We start from the raw sequence: 20,456 nt of genomic DNA, 5'->3' as shown, positions 1-20,456 counted from the left end.
AACAAAACATCACCAAAGTCCTTCCTCATTCCAAAATAGTGGTCTTAAACCTTTTCAGAGGCTGGGCGCAGTGACTCACGCTTGTAATCCCAGCACTTTGGGAGGCCAAGGCAGGTGGATTGCTTGAGGTCAGGAGTTTGAGACCAGCCCGGCCAACATGGTGAAACCCCATCTCTACTAAAAATATAAAAAATTAGCCAGGCATGGTGGTGTGTGCCTGTAATCCCAGCTACTCAGGAGGCTAAGGCAGGAGAATCACTTGAACCCAGGAGGCAGAGGTTGCAGTGAGCAGGGATCCTGCCACTGTACTCCAGCCAGGGCGACAGAGTGAGACTCTGTCTGGGGAGAAAAAAACAAAAACAAAAACAAAAAAACCTTTTCAGGACTGAGGCACATGTGAAAATCTAATAAAAGGCATAAATGGTCCCCCTAGAAACATACACACAATTGTTTATCAGGAGGTTTAACGACCCAGGGTAAAGAAAATCTTTCTCAAAGGTTACTAACAGTACCTCATTATCTTGTCAAGATGAATTAAGGAACAAGATTGCTCTCATTCAGAACACCACAATGGGTTTTCCCACCCCTTAATAAGCATTCACAAAGTAATGTTACTACTGTCTTAAGACTAGTACTTCATAAAAGTGTTATCTGTACTTCATTCATTACATTCTCAGTTGGAATCCTGACTCCAGTGATTCAGTAAGTGTTATTTAATGAAGCTACTGCATTTATAATAGAACAATTCAGAGGTCAATAATTGAAACAATAAATGATAAAAAGTTGTCTATTACTATTATTTCAATTATTACTGAATGCAGTATTTTCTTGAAGTCTTTTCCTCTTTCTAAAAATAGACTTCTTTAGTGTAGATTTTATTTTATTTTATTATTTTATTTTGTTTTGTTTTGTTTTGAGACAGAGGAGTTTCACTCTGTTGCCTAGGCTGGAGTACAGTGGCAGAATCTCAGCTCGCTGCAACCTCCGCCTCCTGGGTTCAAGCGATTCTCCCACCTCAGCCTCCTGAGTAGCTGGGATTACAGGTGCCCACCACCACACTCGACTAATTTTTTTGTATTTTTAGTACAGATGAGGTTTCATCATATTGGCCAGGCTGGTGTTGAACTCCTGACCTAAGGTAATCTACCTGTCTCGGCCTCCCAAAGTGCTGAGATTACAGGTGTGAGCCACTGTGCCTGGCCTAGCTTTAAATTCACAGCAAAATGGGGCAGAAAGCAGAATACCCAAATATCTCTTCCCCGACACAATCCCAGCCTCCCTCACCATCAGTATCTAATACTAGAATGGTATATCTGTTACAACTGAGGAACATATATTGACACATCATTATCCCCCAAAGTCCATAGTTTACATTAGGATTCATTCTTGGTGGTGTACATTCCATGAATTATGACAAATGTATACTGACATGTGTCCCCCATTATAGCATAAAGAGTAGTTTCACTGCCTTAAAAATCCTGTGTTCTACCTATTCATTGCTCCCTCCCAACTAACTCCTGGCAACCGATGATCTTGTCACTGTTTCCAAGTTTTGCCTTTTCCAGAATGTCATATAGTTGTAATCATATAATATGTAGCCTTTTCAAATTGGCTTCTTTCACTTAGCAATATGCATTTAAGGTTCCTCCATGTTTTTTCATGGCTTGATAGCCAGTTTCCTTTCAGCACTGAATAATGTTTCACTGCTCAGATGTACCAGTTTATTCATTTGCCCACTGAAGGATATCTTGGTTGCTTTCAAGTTGTTATGAATAAAACTGTAATAAACGTCTGTGTAGGTTTTTGTGTACACACAGTTTTCAACTCACCTGGGTAAATATCAAGGAATGACTTTGCTGGATCATATGACAATAGTATGTTTAAGTTTTGTATGAAACTGCAGACTGTCTTCCAAAGTAGCTATAGTTGTTTGCATTTCCACCGGCAATGAATGATAGTTCCTGTTGCTCCACATCCTCTCCAGCATTTGTTGGTGTCTTTTGGATCTTCATCATTCTATTTCTTTTTTTGTTTGTTTTCGCAGAGATGGGGTTTTGCTACGCTGCCCAGGCTGGTCTTGAACTCCTAGCCTCAAGTGATCCTCCTGCCTCAGCCTCCCAAAGTGTTGGGATTACTGGCAGGAGCCACAGCACTGGCCTGGATCTTCATCATTCTAATAGGTATGTTGTAGTATCTCATTATTTTAATTTGCAATTCTCTAATGACATATGATGTGAAGCATCTTTTCTTTTTTTTTTTTTTGAGACAGAGTCTCACTCTATCACCCGGGCTGGAGTGCAGTGGCTCAATCTTGGTTCACTACAAATTCCGCCTCCCAGGTTCAAGCGATTCTCCTGCCTCAGGCTCCTGAGTAGCTGGGATTACAGGTGCCCGCCACCACACCTGGCTAATTTTGTATTTTAGTAGAGACAGGGTTTCACAATGTTGGCCAGGCTGGTCTCGAACTCCTGACCTGCAGTGATCCGCCCACCTTGGCCTCCCAAAGTGCTAGGATTACAGGCATGAGTCACTGCGTCTGGCCAAAGCATTTTTCATATGCTTATGTGCCATCTGTATATCTTCTTTGGTGAGGTGCCTGTTCCCAAGTTTTGTTCATTTTTTAACTAGATTGTTCATTTTCTCATTGTTGAGGTTTATTTTGTTTAAGTTCCAGGATAAATGTGCAGGATGTGCAGGTTTGTTACACACATAAACGTGTGTCATGGTGGTTTGCTGTACCTGTCAACCCATCCACTAGGTACTAAACCCAGCATACATTAGCCATTCTTCCTGATGCTCTCCCTCCCCCCACCCCCACTTCTTATTGTTGAGTTCTAAATATTCCTCGTATATTTTAGATTTTCATTGAGACAGGGTCTACTCTGTCACCCTGGCTGGAGTGCAGTGGTGTGATCATGGCTCACTGTAGCCTCAAACTCTGCGGCTCATGCAATCCTCCCACCTGAGCCTCCCAAGTAGCTAGAACCACAGGTGCATAGCACCACGCTTGGCAAATGTATTTCTTGTAGAGACAAGGCCTTCCCATGTTGCCCAGGCTGGTCTTGAACTGCTGGGTTCAAGTGATCCTTCTGCTTTGGCCTCCCAAAGCGTTGGGATTACAGGTGTGAGCCATTGCATCTGGCTGGATTTTCCTTTTACAAAGCAGCAGAATCCTTTTTTCTCCCAAAGAAATTTTATATGGGCCCTCAATATGTAAAATGCAGGGATGCTCTAGTTGACTTTCCCTCCATTCCTGCCACTGTTCCCCTAAGACATCTCCCCTAAACACTATGAAAATTAGGTTAATGCTGTTTATAAAAACTAAAAATACTGAAGTTTGACTAACAACGGAGTGAAATTAGCTTACCTGACTACCACAGATGTTTTCATACTCTTCCACAAGATCAAAAACTGTACTCAAAGAGTGCTTCAGAAAAGACTGCAGGAAATCAGAAAACATACTCATGGATGCTAGAACACATCAAAAAAAAAAAAAAAGGAATAAAGAAAAGTTCAGTGACATACTTCTAGGTAATTCTGTTTGTTTGAAAATGTATTTATTTTATTTGTTTATTTATTTTTTGAGATGGAGTTTCACTCTTGTTGTCCAGGGTGGAGTGCAATGGCATGGTCTCAGCTCACTGCAACCTCCACCTCCCAGGTTCAAGTGATCCTCCTGCCTCAGCCTCCCAACTAGGTGGGATTACAGGTATGCACCACCATGCCCAGCTAATTTTTGTATTTTTAGTAGAGATGGGGTTTCACCATATCGGCCAGGCTGGTCTCAAACTCCTGACCTCAGGTGATCTGCCCGCCTCAGCCTCCCAAAGTGCTGGCATTACAGGCATGAGCCACTGCACCCAGCCTGTTTGAAAATTTAAATGGCTACAAGTCTTTTATAAATTCACCGCTATATTAAAAAAAAAAAAATTTTTTTTTTTTTTTTTGAGACAGAGTCTCGCTCTGTCACCCAGGCTGGAGTGCAGTGGCGCAATCTCAGCTCACTGCAACCTCCACCTCCCAGGTTCAAGCAGTTCTCCTGCCTCAGCCTCCCAAGTAACTGGGACTACAGGCGCGTGCCACCATGCCCAGCCAACTTGTATTTTTAGTAGAGACGAGGTTTCACTGTGTTAGCCAGGATGGTCTTGATTTCCTGACCTCGTGATCCGCCCATCTTGGCTTTCCAAAGTGCTGGGATTACAGGCGTGAGCCACCGCACCCAGCCTTAAAATTTTTTTTAATTGGCAAGATACATATAATATAAAATTTATCTTAATCATTTTTCTTTTTTTTTTAAGAGAGGGGGATCTTGCTCTGTCACCTAGGCTGGAGTACAGTGGTGCAATCATGGCTCACTATAGCCTCAAACTCCTAGGTTCAAGTGATCCTCCCACCTCAGCCTCCCCAGTAGCTGGGACTATAGGTATATACCAGCCACCATGCCCATCTAATTTTTTATTAGTCTGTAGAGACAGGGTCTTGCTAACTCCTGTCTCAGCATCCCAAAGTGGTAGGATTAAAGGCATGGGCCACTATCCCTGGCTTAATCATTTTTAAGTATACAGTTCAGTGTCAGTAAGTACATTCACATTGTTGTGCTACCATCACCACTATGTATCCACAGAACTATTTTCATCTTGTAATACGGAAACTCTGTACTTAATAAACATTAACTCCCCACTCCCCACTTATCCCAGCCCCTGACAACCATCTATCTACCTTCTGTCCCTACATGTGTTGACTATTCTAAATATCTCATGTAAGTGGAACCATAAAGTATTGCCCTTTTGTGACGGGTTTATTTCACTTAGCATAATGTTCTCAAGGTTCATCCATGTTGTAGCATGTGTCAGAATGTCCTTCATTTTTGGCTGAATAATATTCCATTGTATGTATAGATCACATTTTGTTTCCCCCATTCATCTATCAACAGGTACTTGGCTTGCTTCTACCTTTTGGCTACTATGAATCATGCTATGAACATGCATATACAAATATCTCTTTGAGACTCTGCTCTCCAATCTTTTGGATATATACCCAGAGGCAGGTTCGCTGGATTATATGGTAATTCTATTTTTAATTTTTTGAGGAACTGCCATACTGTTTTCCATAGCAGCTGTACTATTTTACATTCCAACCAATAGTGCACAAGGATTTGAATTTCTCCACATTGTTGTCAATACTTGTTATTTTCCGGGTTTTTGTTGTTGTTGTTGTTGGTTGGTTTGTTTTTTAGTAGCCACACTAATGGGTGTAAGGCAGTATCTCGTAACTCATTGTAGTTCTGATTTGGATTTTCCTAATGATTAGTGACATTTGAGTATATTTTCATGTGCTTACCGGTCATTTGTGAAACTTCTTTAGAAAAGTGTCTACCCTATTTCTTTCTTTCTTTCTTTTTTGAGACGAAGTTTCGCTCTTGTTGCCCAGGCTGGAGGTGCAATGGCGTGATCTCGGCTCACCGCAACCTCTGCCTCCCTGGCTCAAGCGAGTCTCCTGCCTCAGTCTCCCGAGTAGCTGCGATTACAGGCATTTGCCACCATGCCCGGCTAATTTTGTATTTTTAGTAGAGACAGGGTTTCTCCATGTTGGTCAGGCTGGTCTCGAACTCCCAACCTCAGGTGATCCACCCGCCTCAGCCTCCCAAATTGCTGGGATTACAGGCATCAGCCACTGCGTCCAGCCTCTGTCTATTCTATTTCTTTGCCCATTTTTAAACTGCGTTGATTTTTTTGTTGAGTTGTAGCAGTTTTTATACATTTTGGATATTAACCCCTAATGAGATATATGATTTGCAAATATTTTCTCTCATTCTGTGGGTTGCCTTTTCACTTTGCTGATTGTATTCTTTCGTGCACAAAAGTTTAAAATTTTGATGTAGCCCAATTTACCTATTTTTACTTTTGATATCTAAAGGTCTTTTAAGATCTCAAAGATATACTAGTTATTTTATAAACAATTACTTAAGAAATTGAGCCAATTTAAAAATATCTGAATTATATTTTAAGCACACCATTACAAAGTAGTGGAGAAAGTTATAATACATACTAAATGGCATGTTCCACTCTGCGAAAATACAGGCACTTGGCCTAAGTAGAAAGTATTTTGAGTCACTTAATACGAGTACCTATTTTTGACAGATACTACAAGAAAGTAGTAGTTACCAAAGTGTTAAGAGCCGGGCTCTAGAGCTAAACTGCTTAGTTTCAAATCCTGGTACCACTACTTCCTAGCCAGGTGGTTTGAGGTAAGTTACTTAACCACTTTGAGCAGTAGTTTCCTTTTCTCTAAAATGGGAATAATTATTGTAACCATTTAATGGACCACCATAAGGATTACATGAGTTAATGCTTGTACAGTGGTCATAACACTATCTGAAAAAAAATAACAGTATTAGGGTCCAGGAGAAAACAAAACACATCAACAATGTTAGATTAAGAACTAAACCTAAAGAAAGAGATGCTCTTTCAACAGCACAAATAAGAAAAAATTACAATATGAGACTTGTCTAATAACATAACAGGCTGCTATTTACATTAAAAGATAAAATGGCAAGATGCTGCTCAGATTGAGAACGAAGGTGAGGTTCTCAACCTTCTAGTGATACTGTATCAAATACCGTAGACATAACCACAACTAATTAGCTTAAGGAAAAATATATTATAGACAGAAGACCACATGAAGACACAGGAGGAAGACAGTCATCTGTAAGCCAAGAGAAGAGGCTTCAGAGAAAACCAACCCTGCCAAGACCTTTACCTCAGACATCTAGCCTCCAGAATTGTGAGAAAATAAATTTATGTCGTTGCCTATAATCCCAGCACTTTGAGAGGCTGAGGTGGTAGGATCACTTGTGTCCAGAAGTTTGAGACCAGCCTGGGCTGGTCTTTGTAGACCCTGTCTCTACAAAGAAATAAAAAATTAGGCTGGGCATGGTGGCTTACGCCTGTAATCTCAGCACTTTGGGAGGCTGATGAGGACGGATCACTTGAGGTCAGGAATTCGAGATCGGCCTGGCCAATATGGTGAAACCTCTCTCTACTAAAAATACAAAAATTAGCCAGGCGTGGTGGCAGGCACCTGTAATCTCAGCTACTTGGGAGACTGAGGCAGGAGAATCACTTGAATACAGCAGGTAGAGGTTGCAGTGAGCCGAGATTGCACCACTGCACTCCAGTCTGGGCAACAGAGTGAGACTCCATCTAAAAAAAAAAATTAATAAATAAAAAATCAGTTGGCGGCCAGGCGCAGTGGCTCACACCTGTAATCCCAGCACTATGGAAGGCCAAAGCGGGTGGATCGCCCATGGTCAGGAGTTTGAGACCAGCCTGGCCAACATGGCAAAACCCCATTTCTACTAAAAATACAAAAATTAGCTGGGTGTGGTAGCACATGCCTATAATCCCAGCTACTCAGGAGACTGAGCCAGGAGAATCACTTAAACCTGGCAGGCGGAGGTTGCAGTGAACCAAGATCCCATCACTCCACTCCAGTCTGGGTGACAAAGCGAGACTCCATCTCAAAAAAAAAAAAAAAAAAAAAAAAAAATTAGCTGGGCATGGTGGTACACGCCTGCAGTCCCAGCTACTCAGGAGGCTGAGGCTGCAGAATTGCTTAAGCCTGGAAGGTTAAGGCTGCAGTGAGCCATGATTGTGCCACTGCATTTAGCCTGGGTGACAGAGTGATTTTTTTTTAGACGGAGTCTCGCTCTGTAGCCCAGGCTGGAGTGCGATGGCGCGATCTCAGCTCACTGCAAACTCCACCTCCCGGGTTCAAGCGATTCTCCTGCCTCAGCCTCTCAAGTAGCTGGGATTACAAGTGTGCGCCACCATACCCAACTAATTTTTGTATTTTTAGTAGAGACGAGGTTTCACCGTGTTGGCCAGGCTGGTCTTGAACTCCTGACCTCGTGATCTGCCCTCCTCGGCCTCTCAAAGTGCTAGGATTATAGGCATGAGCCACCATGCCCGGCAACAGAGTGAGATTCTTGTCTCGAAAAACACACACACACACACACAAATCTGTTGTTTAAGGCTGCACAGTATTCCATGGTGTATATGTGCCACATTTTGTTAATCTGGTCTATCATTGTTGGACATTTGGGTTGGTTCCAAGTCTTTGCTATTGGGAAAAGTGCCGCAATAAACATACGTGTGCATGTGTCTTTATAGCAGCATGATTCATACTCCTTTGGGTATATACCCAGTAATGGGATGGCTGGGTCAAATGGTATTTCTAGTTCTAGATCCCTGAGGAATCGCCACACTGACTTCCACAATGGTTGAACTAGTTTACAGTCCCACCAACAGTGTAAAAGTGTTCCTATTTCTCCACATCCTCTCTAGCACCTGTTGTTTCCTAACTTTTTAATGATTGCCATTCTAACTGGTGTGAGATGGTATCTCATGGTGCACATGTACCCTAAAACTTAAAGTATAAAAAAAAAAAAAATCTGTTGTTTAAGCTACTCTCTCAAGAAAAAAAAAAAGAAAGAAAAGAAAAACATAATGACGTTCAGAAACAGGAAGAAATGGTTTCCTTCATCTTAGTAAAGTGAAAAGCTACTTGTCACAAAGCTCAATGCCATTTTACCAGCTTCTCCAGGATCATCCTCACGTAACATAACAGCACTGATAGTTACATCTTCTGTTATACTGTGGGGCTCTGTGTTTGTGAAGAGCCCGGAACGCTGTGATGAAAATGCAGCTGCCCAGTTACTGTCATCCAGATTAGTAACCTTAAAAAAAAACAAAAAATAAAAATACAGAAAAGTGATAGAGTTATTGTCACTGAGTGGATACTTTAAAAACAAATAAGGTTTCTGAAAATTATATGTATGTATGCGTCTTTTTTTTTCCCCTTCTTGAGATAAGGTCTGGATCTGTTGCCCAGGCTGGAGTTCAGTGGCATGATCATGGCTCAATGCCACCTTTGCCTCTCAAGCTCAAGCCATCTTCCCACTTCAGCCTCCCAAGTAGCTGGGACTACAGGCATGTGCTACCACGCCTGGCTAATTTTTGTATTTTTAGTAGGGATGGGGTTTCACCATGTTGGCCAGGCTGGTCTCAAACTCCTGGCCTCATGTGATCCACCTGCCTCAGCCTCCCAAAATGCTGGGATTACAGATGTGAGCCACCGTGCCCGGCTACTATAGTGTATTTTTAATACTTAGGTGAAGTCATTCTGCATCACAGCTTACATAACATTTCTTTTGCTATTTTCAATACTGTTCCATAGTGATTCCTAAAGAGTATCTCATCTACTTTTTCCAATTTTCTCTTTTATCCCCTTTAATACATTTTATCTCTTCCTTAAGATATTCTTCATCTGTTAACCTCTGATTCCTACTCTTGTATGCTTCAAAACAGGGATCAGATTTTATAGCCATCAGCAACCAACCACAGCATGTATTTCTTCTGGTCAGCAAACTGACAGATTAAAACATCTTACTTGCATCTAAAGGTTGCTGGTGTCACAGTTTCCATCTGTGATATCAGATGCGTAAGGTTTTCAGTTTTTTTACTGTCTAATTATTTCAATCCGTGTAATCTAAAGTTACTGTTATGATGATTCTGACACAATATTTGTTAAAAGGCTTTTACATCAAATATCCTATTTTTATAAAAAGGGAGAAGTTCTTTTTTCTCTTTTTTTTTTCTTTTGCAATCACAGGTCACTGCAACCTCTGCCTCCTGGGTTCAAGCAATTCTCACACCTCAGCCTCCCGAGTAGCTGGGATTACAGGTATAAGCCACCACTGCCCGCTAATTTTTTTATTGTTAGTAGAGACAGGGTTTCGTCATGCTAGGCAGGCTAGTCTCAAACTCCTGACCTCTGGGAGGCCAAGGTGGGAGAATCACTTGAGGTCAAGAGTTCAGGGAGTGCTGAGATTACAGATGTGAGCCACCACACTCGACCCAAAAGGAGTTCTTAGCCCTATTTTTCTACATACCATGGAGAGATTTCCGAAGAACCCTGAAGACTGCGTAAGTCGGGGCGACCTCCCTCCTGTTCCAAGAATGCAGGAAATATCTGGCTGCCTTAGTAAGCTTCGGCTTGTTGGGGTAACTATAAACAAAAGGTTGGTAGAAAGAACCTAAAGTGTGTGAGCATTCATTATCAAAACAAAGTAAGCAAACAAACAATGAAGAATAAATTTTTCAGTTTTCCATTATTTAGACTCTAACCAAATAAATACTTTAAATGTTAACATTTCCATGATACAAGCATTTAACTTATTTTTCTAAATTTGAGCTGTAGGTACTACTGAGCCTAACAGGAAACATTTTAATGCAATTACAGATGCTTTCATTATAGCATAACTGAGCAGTTAAAGACACTAATCAGTCAATGGATTCTTCATATTTTAATTTTATAAGGCAAACCGAGGCAGTGCATTGTAGTGGGCATAAACTTTGGAGTAAACAGATCATTGTTTGAATCCCAGTTCCATTATTCACATACTTTTTTTTTTCTGTCGCAGAACAAAAAAAGAGTATGTAAATAATGGAACTGGGACTTTTTTTTTTTGCTGTGTCGCCCAGGCTGGAGTACAGTGGCACAATCTCAGCTCACTGCAACCTCCGCCTCCCGGGTTCAAGCAATTCTCCTGCCTCACCCTCCTGAGTAGCTGGGATTACAGGCATGTGCCACCACGCCAGCTAATTTTTGTATTTTTAGTAGAGACAGGGTTTCGCCATGTTGGCCAAGCTAGTCTTGAACTCCTGGCCTTAGGTGATCCGCCCACCTTCGCCTCCCAAAGTGTTGAGATTATAGGCATGGGCCACTGCATCCAGCCTACTTAACATACTTATTGCCTATATTAGTTAACTTCTCTAAGTCTCGCTTTCAGTTTTGGTAAAACAGGGCTAACAATACCCATGTCATAGTTACCATGTGTTTATGTAAAGTACAGTACCTTGTACATGGCAAGAGTTCAAACAAATAATAACTGCAATCATTATTATTAATGCTTATTGATATTGTAACCAAATACTACACTTATGTTACAATAAATGTTAGTTGCTATTATAATTACATTATTAAATGCTTTAAAAGCAAAAAATCTTACAAGGCTGTCGAAATGAGCTAGGAGTTCGAGGGATAACCTGGTTTCTTGGTGTAGTATTACCAAAATTTTCATCTTGAGATGCCTGAACTGTACAATAAGTTAAGAAAAGTTTTCCATGTAGAAAAGAGATCATTAAAATGAGAATTAACCATCTTTTTACTATACAAATTATGTGAATACATTTTTCAAGAACAAGGTATCTTAGGGCTACCATTTTTCAACGCAAAGGGTAAATAACTCATTGCTTCTGCCATTTAAATTATCAGATGTCAGTCTTAGATAACTACACACTGAACTAAATGTTTTTAGTCAGTTTTCAAATAACAAAAAGAAATCTAGTCTCAGCAGAAGCTGTCAGCAGTAAGAAATATCTTTATTTTTAGGGAAATACGATCTCATTAAATTTTTGCATTATATTTACCAAATGACAGCTCTGTGGAGTGAAAAAAAATTTCTACAGGATTTTATTATAGCTACCATTTACTACTCTTATAAAAAGAAAATTCTACAACACTGATTCCAAACATGTTACAATTTTTATAATGATGCTTAAATCGCAAAGGATACTTAAAACTCTTTTCTGAGCACTCTGTTTCCGTGCAGTCCGTGTCACCTCTGCCTCCCGGATTACAGGGGATGATATATCTCCAAAGCCACTCCTAAAGTAGTATAATCAAGCTTATATAAGTGAAACGAGAATATAGCATTTATAAAGAATTTTATCATCACAGCTGGAGTAAAGGACCCTGAGTAAGTTAAGGTATAGTCATCCTAGTAGCCAAGTCTTAGATCTTTTGCTGAGAATGCACTCCTGGCTCCAAATCCTGCTTATTCTTCAAAGCCTTACTCAAATCTTACCTGCACAAAGACTTCTCTGACTTTCTAGTGCTCACTATGTTATTTTCTCCTAAGGAATTATTTCAACACTTGGAATCTATATTATAACATTGTTTTAGATAATTGCTTCATAAAAGTGAATCTTATTTCCCTTGTTGGATTGAGGAGTTACCTAACTGCAGGAATTCTCTCTTAAAAGATTTTCTGCAGTCTCCAAAATGCTTTAAACCATGGGTACTATTAAAAAACAAACAACAACAACAACGACAAACAGAGCTTGCAACAACAACAACAAACAGAGCTTGTGAGATAGAAGGGTAAGTAAAAGAATTGTGGTAAATTGGAGCAAAATGACCCTTCAAGTTATTTCAACCCAGGAGGTCTCCTGTCCCATCACAACACTCCCTGTCAGTTTCACTCAAAGGTCTAGAAACTAAATTGTGTGGACTAAAAGGCCTGTGTTTAAGACAAGAATCTAATATGCTTTTCCTCCACTTAAAACCTTCAGATATTCCTTCAGCAGGAAAGTATGGAAAACAACCACATAGAAACAATTTTAAACGTTTAACAATTAAAATTAAAAACAAAAAAAAAACCCTTCAGATAGCTCTCCCTGGTCTATAGAAGTATAAATTTCCTAAAATGATATTTACAATGTGACCCCAGTTTAGGGGTTCAGTCTTCTATTCAGCCACAAACATCACTTTAAACGTATACTGCATGTGACCACTGAGCTACATGTACTTTTTTTTCATATCCTAGCACCTTTGAATATGTTTCTTTTACAAAGACCTACATTTGCCCCCTTGAGCACCTGGTCAACTACTACTTACTCCTCAAAGAGCCTCAGGTAGGCTGGAGACACACAGATGCAGGTTGGCAATTTGGTTCTTGTATTTATTAGCTTCCGAACTTTCAGCAAGTTCCTTAACCTCTTTTAGTCTCAGTGTTATATATGAAAAAAGGATAACAGTACCTATCCTCATAGGATTTTTCTTGTTCTGAAGATTAAATAAACTAATAATATATATTCAAAGCCTTTAACAATGGCAGTCACATAGGAAGTACTCAATGTTTGGAGTACGAATAATGTACTATTATTATTCAAAGACCAGCTAGAAAGTTACCTTCTTTGAGGGGTCTCCCTGATAGTTACAGTGACAAGGAGACTTAATCGCCCCCAAACACTTACCACTTTACACTGCTTGGTTGTCTCCACTACACAACTAATTCCCCGAGGGGAAGGATCTTGAATAACTGAACTTTGTTGCAGGCGGCTAGCACAGTACCCAGATCATAGAGGGAACTCAGAATCTGATGCTGGCACTTGTAATCAGAAAGTCTGGGCTGCGATCCCAGTATCTTCACTGACTGGCTTTGTGATCTCAGGCTGGTCACTTAGCATTTCGAACGCCGGGCTACCTACCCCGCCCACCCCAGGAGCGAACAGTGTTGCTGCCCCAAAGCGCCGAATAGATCGCAGAACGTAGTAGGAATGTAAGGGACCATTATGATCTGTACCCCACCCCGACGCACGCCAAGCGGCCTTTTCCCCATTTGTGGCCAAATTTCCCGGCATGGGGAAGGAGTCTTAGGGGAAGCACCCGGGACCTCCTTGGCTTCTTCTGGGAGTCTAGTTTCACCTATTTTGTTTCGCCAACAGGCGAGACGGGCAAGACTTCGGGCTTAGCTGCCACCATCAGAACTGACCTGTCCATGGCTAAAGCCTTTTCCACACAGAACCAACGTTGACTCCAGTTTAGCTACCGCGTTTTAGCCTTCCCGCTCTCCGGAAGCAAGCCCTTCGACCCGGAAGTGTCTCTCCCTAAAACAGCCCCACAGAAAAGGGTTAGGGGAGAAGAAACAATGTTCCCATCTAGCGCATGCGCGACTTCAGCCTACAGGTGCAGGCCCGGTGGGCGCAGGCGCAAAAGTTTGCCAATGTGTGCGTGGTTGCGTTTAACCCAGATGCCTTGCGGCCGCTGTGCCTCACCAACGTCTGTGGGCGTGGAACAGGCCCTGGGTTCTCCTACTGGGAAAAATGAAGTATGTCGATAGTCTGGAAAAATGTGAAGTCATTTCCTGGTATTCTCTGTCAGAAAGCGCCTGTTCTTGGAATTCAGATGCGTGGGCTCTGCCCCACACCTCGGGGATCTCTCTCTCTCTTCCTACACTCAGTCCTTTGTTCTGTAGCCCCCTGCAGTTTTTGAAACTATTTTCCATAACTGCTATTTGTTCTTTACTTGGTATTCTTTCCTATTAAGGAGAAAAAGTTCACCTGTATTAAAAAGTAGAAAGGCAAGCGTAAAATATGATGGTATTGCCCTCTATTTCAAAGTGCCGTCTAGGCAAAAAGTGGTATATTTTGGTCTTGAAGGAGTCAGTCACATTTTTGTTTTGGTTTTGTTTTTTCCAGTTTGAAAGTAGTGACTGGCTATTAACTGACCAGATTACAAAAATAACGTTAGATGCTTCAGTTTATCCGTTTAATAAGCCTGTTGATATGGTCTTTTCTGTTGCTGGCATTTATACCTTTTATTAACACAAAATAGGTAGTCCTTCATTCTCCCTCGTGGAGAAGATAATTTGAAGGATCACAGGAACTTGAGTTTTTCAACAGCGTAGATCTGATGAATCAGATTCTCCAGTCAGATGATGTCATATTTATCAAGAAATCTAGCAATCAAAGAGTTATCTGTTAAGGTAATTTGTTTATTGATTTTGCCATAACCAGTTTGTAGATCAGTTCATTTACTGATTTCAGGTTCAGGTACTCTATGCTATATGTGGTTCCACAATCCTCAGCATGTTAACTGAAGCCTTGTTGAGTTTAACAAAGGTGCCGTTGAAGATCTGGGGAAAGTGAAAAAGGTGCGACAGACTTTTGGGCTCACACCATTGATACATTTGATTCTTAAGGCAAGTGACAATTTGGGTTTCACAGGTATATAGAAATTGCCAGCTTTTCTTGCCATATATTCCTTGTGACAGTGCTGAGCTTTTTTTTTTTCTTATTGCTTCCTTTTTCTTGGACTTGATTTTTTAAATTATGTTTCCTTCCTTCCTTCTTTCCTTCCTTCCTTCTTTCTTTGGTGTTTTTTTCTGTTTGTTTTTTTGTTTTTTTGTTTTTTTGAGACAGGATCTTGTTCTATTGTCCTGGCACAGTCACGGCTCACTGCAGCCTTGACCTCCTGGGCTCCAGCAATCCTCCTACCTCAGCCTCCCTAGTACCTGAGGTTGCTGGGACCACAGGCACGCACCACCATGCCTGACCTCCTCTCCTCCCCCGTTTTTTAAAAATATTTTGGAGAAACGGGGTCTTATGTTGTTGCCCAGGCTGGTCTCAAACTCTTGGGCTCAAGCCATCCTCCTACCTGGACCTCCCAAAGTGCTGGGATTACAGGGGTTAGCCACCACATCTGACAGTGCTTAGCTTTCTCATAGATGTAGCTTTCTCCTTGCTTTTCTTTTTCTTTTTTTTGAGATGGAGTCTCATTCCATTGCCCAGGCTGGAGTGCAGTGGTGCCATCTCGGCTCACTGCAACCTCTGCCTCCTGGGTTCAAGCGATTCTCCTGCCTCAGCCTCCTGAGTAGCTGGGATTACAGGTGCCTGCCACCACACCAGGCTAATTTTTGTGTATTTAGTAGAGATGGGGTTTCACCATGTTGTCCAGGCTGGTCTTGAACTCCTGACCTCGAGTGATTCACCTGCTTCAGCCTCCCAAAGTGCTGGGATTACAGGTGTGAGCCACTGCACCTGGCCTCCTTTCTTTTCAAAGCATTTTATGGGCAAACTTCTTTCTCAGGCACTTGACCTTTAGCTCTGTGAAATTCCTTCATGTGTTTTATTTTTATTTTTTTGAGACAGAGTCTTGCCCTTTTGCCCAGGCTGGAGTGCAGGGATGCAGTCTTGGCTCACTGCAACCTCTGCCTCCCCGGTTCAAGCGATTCTCGTACATCAGCCTCCCAAGTAGCTGGGATTACAGGCGCGCACCACCATGCCCGGCTAATTTTTGTATTTTTAGTAGAGATGGGGTTTCACCATGCTGGCCAGGCTGGTCTCAAACTCCTGACCTCATGATCCACCCACCTTGGCCTCCCAAAGTGCTGGGATTACAGGCGTGAACCACAGCGCCCAGCCTTCCCTCACATTTTTAAAGGGTTTCTGGCACAGCAGGAATCTTCTTTTTCTTGTCTTCAATACCCTGTATGGTTTCAGCTGGGAAAGAGGAAATCAGTGGAAGTTTTGCCTTAGGCATTTATGTTCTGCTGTAATTCTGGGAAGCATAGTTCCCCGGAAGGCCTCTTCATACTTTATTATCCGCTCTCAGACAACATAGCATTTTGATAAAAACATTGCTTTAGGCTCCATCTAGGCTCAACCCCCCTGCACCTGCAGATTCCTCATCTGTAGAATGGAGAAAATAATACCTTTGTCAGGGGGTGTTGTGAGGATTAAACAAGATGTCATAGGGAGTCCCTGTCTCTAAAATAAATTTTAAAAATTAGCCAGGTGTGGTGACACGTGCCTGTGGTCCCAGCTACTTGGGAGGCTGAGGCAGGAGGATCACTTGATCCTGGCAGGCCGAGGCTGCAATGAGCTATGATCGTGCCACTGCACTCCAGCCTGGGTGACAAAGTGAGACCGTGTCTCAAAAAAACAAAACAAACAAACAAAAAAAACAGAGACATCAACTGTACACTGTACATAGCAGGTCATTGAAATGTTACTTTTCTCCTTTAATAACCTTTCTGAAGAATTATGCCCTGGCATGGTCTCATTCTCCCAACTCCTAATTTTCCTGTACAAAAGTTCACTTTTTCTTATGGAAAGTGAAATGTAGTCCTAATGATTTTTGTCAGTGCTGGGGCAAGTTTATTCAAAGTGTGATCTGTGGTTCATGTTCTTGCTCTGTGTCCCTCAGCAATTGAATTCCAATGAGTTTTATTCATGTAATATACTTGAAGTGTACTTGAGGTGATTGACCATGAAGCACACAATAAAAAAGAAGAGCAGTTTGGGGCAAAAAAATTAGCCCTGTGTTCAGTTCATATGCAAAGATGGAAAACTTTTTGGAAAGTGCACTGGGTTTCATTTTTGACACATTTAATTAGTAGGCATGAACACCATAGCAACCCTGCCAAAATTTCAAAACATATTCATTTCATTACCTTAAAAGGATGTGGAATAAATTTCTTATGTGGTGTATATTGTATACATGGTAGCTTTATGTTTAGTATTCTTGGTTGCAATGACAGAAATTGACTATGATTAACTTAAACAAGAGGAAATTTACTGGAAGCACATCCGGAGCTCTTGGAATTGTTAAGAAACTGGAGGAAAGGTCTGGGAAGGCACAGCTCCTCAGGAGCTGAAGGCCAGAAAGTGTCTTTCCCAAAGACACTCAAATTCCAACTGTTTGCTCCAGAGCATCCTTCAACCTCCCTTATCCCCAACAGCTGAGGCATCAAATATCATTATTTGTACCCCCACCGCCCCACCCCAATTTTTTTTTTTTTTTTTTGAAACAGGTTCTTTGGGCCGAGTGCAGTGGCTCATGCCTGTAATCCCAGCACTTTGGGAGGCTGAGGCGGGCGACTCACGAGGTCAGCAGTTCGAGACCATCCTGGCCAACATGGTGAAACCCCATCTCTACTAAAAATATAAACATTAGCCAGGCATGGTGACGGACCCCTGTAATCCCAGCTACTCTGGAGGCTGAGGCAAGAGAATCGCTTGAACCCAGGAGGCGGAGGTTGCAGTGAGCCGAGACCGCACCATTGCACTCCAGCCTGGGCGAGAGAGCAACACTCCATCTCAAAAAAAAAAAAAAAGAAAAGAAAAAAGAAACAGGCTCTTTGGATCACTCAGGCTGGAGTTCAGTGGTGCAATCTTGGGTCACTATAGCCTCAATCTTCTGGGCTCAAACAATCCTCCCACCTCAGCCTCCTGAGTACCTGGGACTACAGACTCGCACTACCACACCTAGCTAATTGCTAATTTTTTTAATTTATGTTTTTGTAGAAATGGAGTCTCACTATGTTGTTCAGGCTTATCTGGGACTTCTGGGCTCAAGTGATCCTCCTGCTTCGACCTCCCAAAGTCCTAGGATAATAAGCCACCTTGCTCACCCCCTCCCTACTTTTTATTTTGAAAATTTTCAAACCTACAGAAAAGCTTATATAAAAATAGTACAGTAAGGCTGGCCGCGGTGGCTCACTCCTGTAATCCCAGCACTTTGAAAGGCCAAGGTGGGCGGATCACCTGAGATCAGGAGTTTGAGACCAGCCTGGCCAACATGGTAAAACCCTGCCTCTAATAAAAATACAAAAGAAAGTTAGCCAGGCATGGTGGCGAGTGCCTGTAATCCCAGCTACTTGGGAGGCTGAAGCAGGAAAATCACTTGAACCTGGGAGGCAGAGGTTGCAGTGAGCCAAGATCACGCCACTGCACTCCAGCCTGGGCAACAGAGTGAGACTTGGTCTAAAAAAAAAAAAAAAAAAAAAAAAAAAAAAAAAGTACAGTAGACCTCAACATACAATATTTCACCACAATTGCTGTCTTTTTGTTTTTTTGTTTTTGGCTGAACCATATGAAAGTTAGCTGTGGTTATGATACTTCACCCCTAAATTTTTCAGCATGTATCTTCTGTTAAATAAAATTGATGTGAGGAGCATTGCTTTGGACTGAGCTCATGCCAAATCCATGTAATCAAACTGTACTTTTAAACAGTGCCTGGGCCGGGCATGGTGGCTCACGCCTGTAATCCCAGCACTTTGGGAGGCTGAGGCAGGTGGATCATGAGGTCAGGAGTTCAAGACCATCCTGGCTAGCACGGTGAAACCCCGTCTCTACTAAAAATACAAAAAATTAGCTGGGCGTGGTGGCGGGCACCTGTAGTCCCAGCTACTCGGGAGGCTGAGGCAGGAGAATGGCGTGAACCCAGGAGGCGGAGCTTGCAGTGAGCAGAAATCGCGCCACTGCACTCCAGCCTGGGCGACAGAGCGAGACTCTGTCTAAAAAAAAAAAAAAACGGTGCCTGTAGTCTCAGCTACTCTGAAGGTTGAGACAGGAGGATTGCTTGAGCCCATCCAGCCTGGGCAACACAGTTAAAGATGCCATCAGAGGTTGGGCGCGGTGGCTCACACCTGTAATCCCAGCACTTTGGGAGGCCGAGGCAGGCAAATCACGAAGTCAGGAGTTCGAGACCAGCCTGGCCACATGGTGAAACCGCATCTCTACTAAAGATACAAAAAATTAGCCATGCATGGTGCATGCACCTGTAATTCCAGCTACTCGGGAGGCTGAGGCAGGAGAATCACTTGAACCTGGGAGGCGGAGGTTACAGTAGGCTGAGATTGCACCATTGCACTCCAGCCTGGTCGACAGGGCAAGACTCCATTTCAAAAAAAAAAAAAAAAGAAAGAAAAGAAAAAGAAAAAACACACACACACACACACACACATACACACACACACACATAAAAATGGGCCAGTTTTCCAAAAAACAGGAGATTCACAGCAACTAACCAGAAGAGGCTCAGTCTACCTGAGCCACTAAGGTCTATTTTGACCTCGTGTGAAAGTAGCTTTGAAATGATCAACCTGTTTTTTCTTCCTTATTTCAGCTTTCTTCAGCCCATTTCTTTTCTTTTTTTTGGGACGGTCTCGCTCTGTCACCCAGGCTGGAGTACAGTGGTGTGATCTTGGCTCACTGCAACCTCTGCCTCCTGGGTTCAAATGATTCCCCTGCCTCAGCCTCCCGAGTAGCTGGGCTACAGGCACATGCCACCACACTCAGCTAATTTTTTATTTTTAGCAGAGACAGGGTTTCACCATGTTGGCCAGGCTGGTCTCAAACTCCTGACCTCATGAGCCGCCCAACTTGGCTCCCAAAGTGCTGGGATTACAGGCGTGAGCCACCATGCCCTGCCTCTTCAGCTCTTTCATGTCTATAAAGCACACCTCCTCTGCTCAACTCTATTTTGTAGATGGGATGCTGCCTGATTCATGAATCTCTAGTAAAAGCCAATTAAATCTTTAAAATTTGATTTGTTGAAGCTTTTTTTATTTGACACTCCTAAAACAAGGACAAGACATTCTCCTACCTAGTCACAGCAAATCAAACACTCAGAACAATTAATAGTGACAGAATGCCACAACTAATGTATGCAAATTTCCCCCATTGTCCCAATAATGTCCTTTATAACTGCCCCTCTCCAATATAGGATCGAATATTGGATTATGCATTTGTCATGTCTTTTTATTCTACTTTAACTTAGAATAGTACCCCAGACTTTTTTTTTTCTTTTAGTCATTTGGATTTCTGATTGTTTCCTCATTATAACTTTTTTTTTTTTTGAGACAATGTCTTGCGTTGTCACCCAGGCTGAAGTGCAGTGGTGTGAACATGGCTCACTGAAGCTCAAGCGATCCTCTTGCTTCAGCCCCTGAAGTAGCTGGGACTACAGGTGTGCACCACCATGCCTGGCTAATTTTTTTGTTTGTTTGTTTTTAAGTTAGGGTTTTGCCATGTCACCCAGGCAGG

General features: G+C 42.1%; 1 protein-coding gene and 1 long non-coding RNA gene across 4 annotated transcripts in view; one reads left to right on the top strand and one right to left on the bottom strand.

Moving 5' to 3' along the window:
- NUP107 (nucleoporin 107) overlaps window positions 1-14,209 on the bottom strand; it is a 56,708-nt gene extending 42,499 nt beyond the window's left edge. For 2 of the 3 annotated variants that reach the window (XM_024256704.2, XM_054527393.1), the window contains exons 1-6: window positions 13,619-14,209; window positions 11,639-11,730; window positions 11,072-11,158; window positions 9,953-10,068; window positions 8,593-8,737; window positions 3,368-3,471 (exon numbers count right to left, since the gene is read on the bottom strand). In XM_024256704.2, coding sequence (XP_024112472.1) covers window positions 3,368-3,471; window positions 8,593-8,737; window positions 9,953-10,068; window positions 11,072-11,158; window positions 11,639-11,730; window positions 13,619-13,626 — 552 coding nt within the window. In that variant the 5' untranslated portion in view covers window positions 13,627-14,209. Of the gene's footprint in view, window positions 1-3,367; window positions 3,472-8,592; window positions 8,738-9,952; window positions 10,097-11,071; window positions 11,159-11,638; window positions 11,731-13,618 lie in introns of those variants that run through there. The other variant, XM_024256705.2, reaches the window with a different exon arrangement.
- Window positions 13,261-16,593, top strand: LOC134759517 (uncharacterized). The gene is made up of 2 exons (XR_010135797.1): window positions 13,261-13,405; window positions 13,572-16,593. It is a non-coding gene; the product is annotated as an uncharacterized LOC134759517 (long non-coding RNA).
- Window positions 16,594-20,456: the final 3,863 nt, after the last annotated feature.

This window comes from Pongo abelii, chromosome 10 (assembly GCF_028885655.2).
Source record: "Pongo abelii isolate AG06213 chromosome 10, NHGRI_mPonAbe1-v2.0_pri, whole genome shotgun sequence".
Classification (NCBI taxonomy): domain Eukaryota; kingdom Metazoa; phylum Chordata; class Mammalia; order Primates; family Hominidae; genus Pongo; species Pongo abelii.
This window is presented reverse-complemented; position numbering and strand designations above follow the sequence as displayed.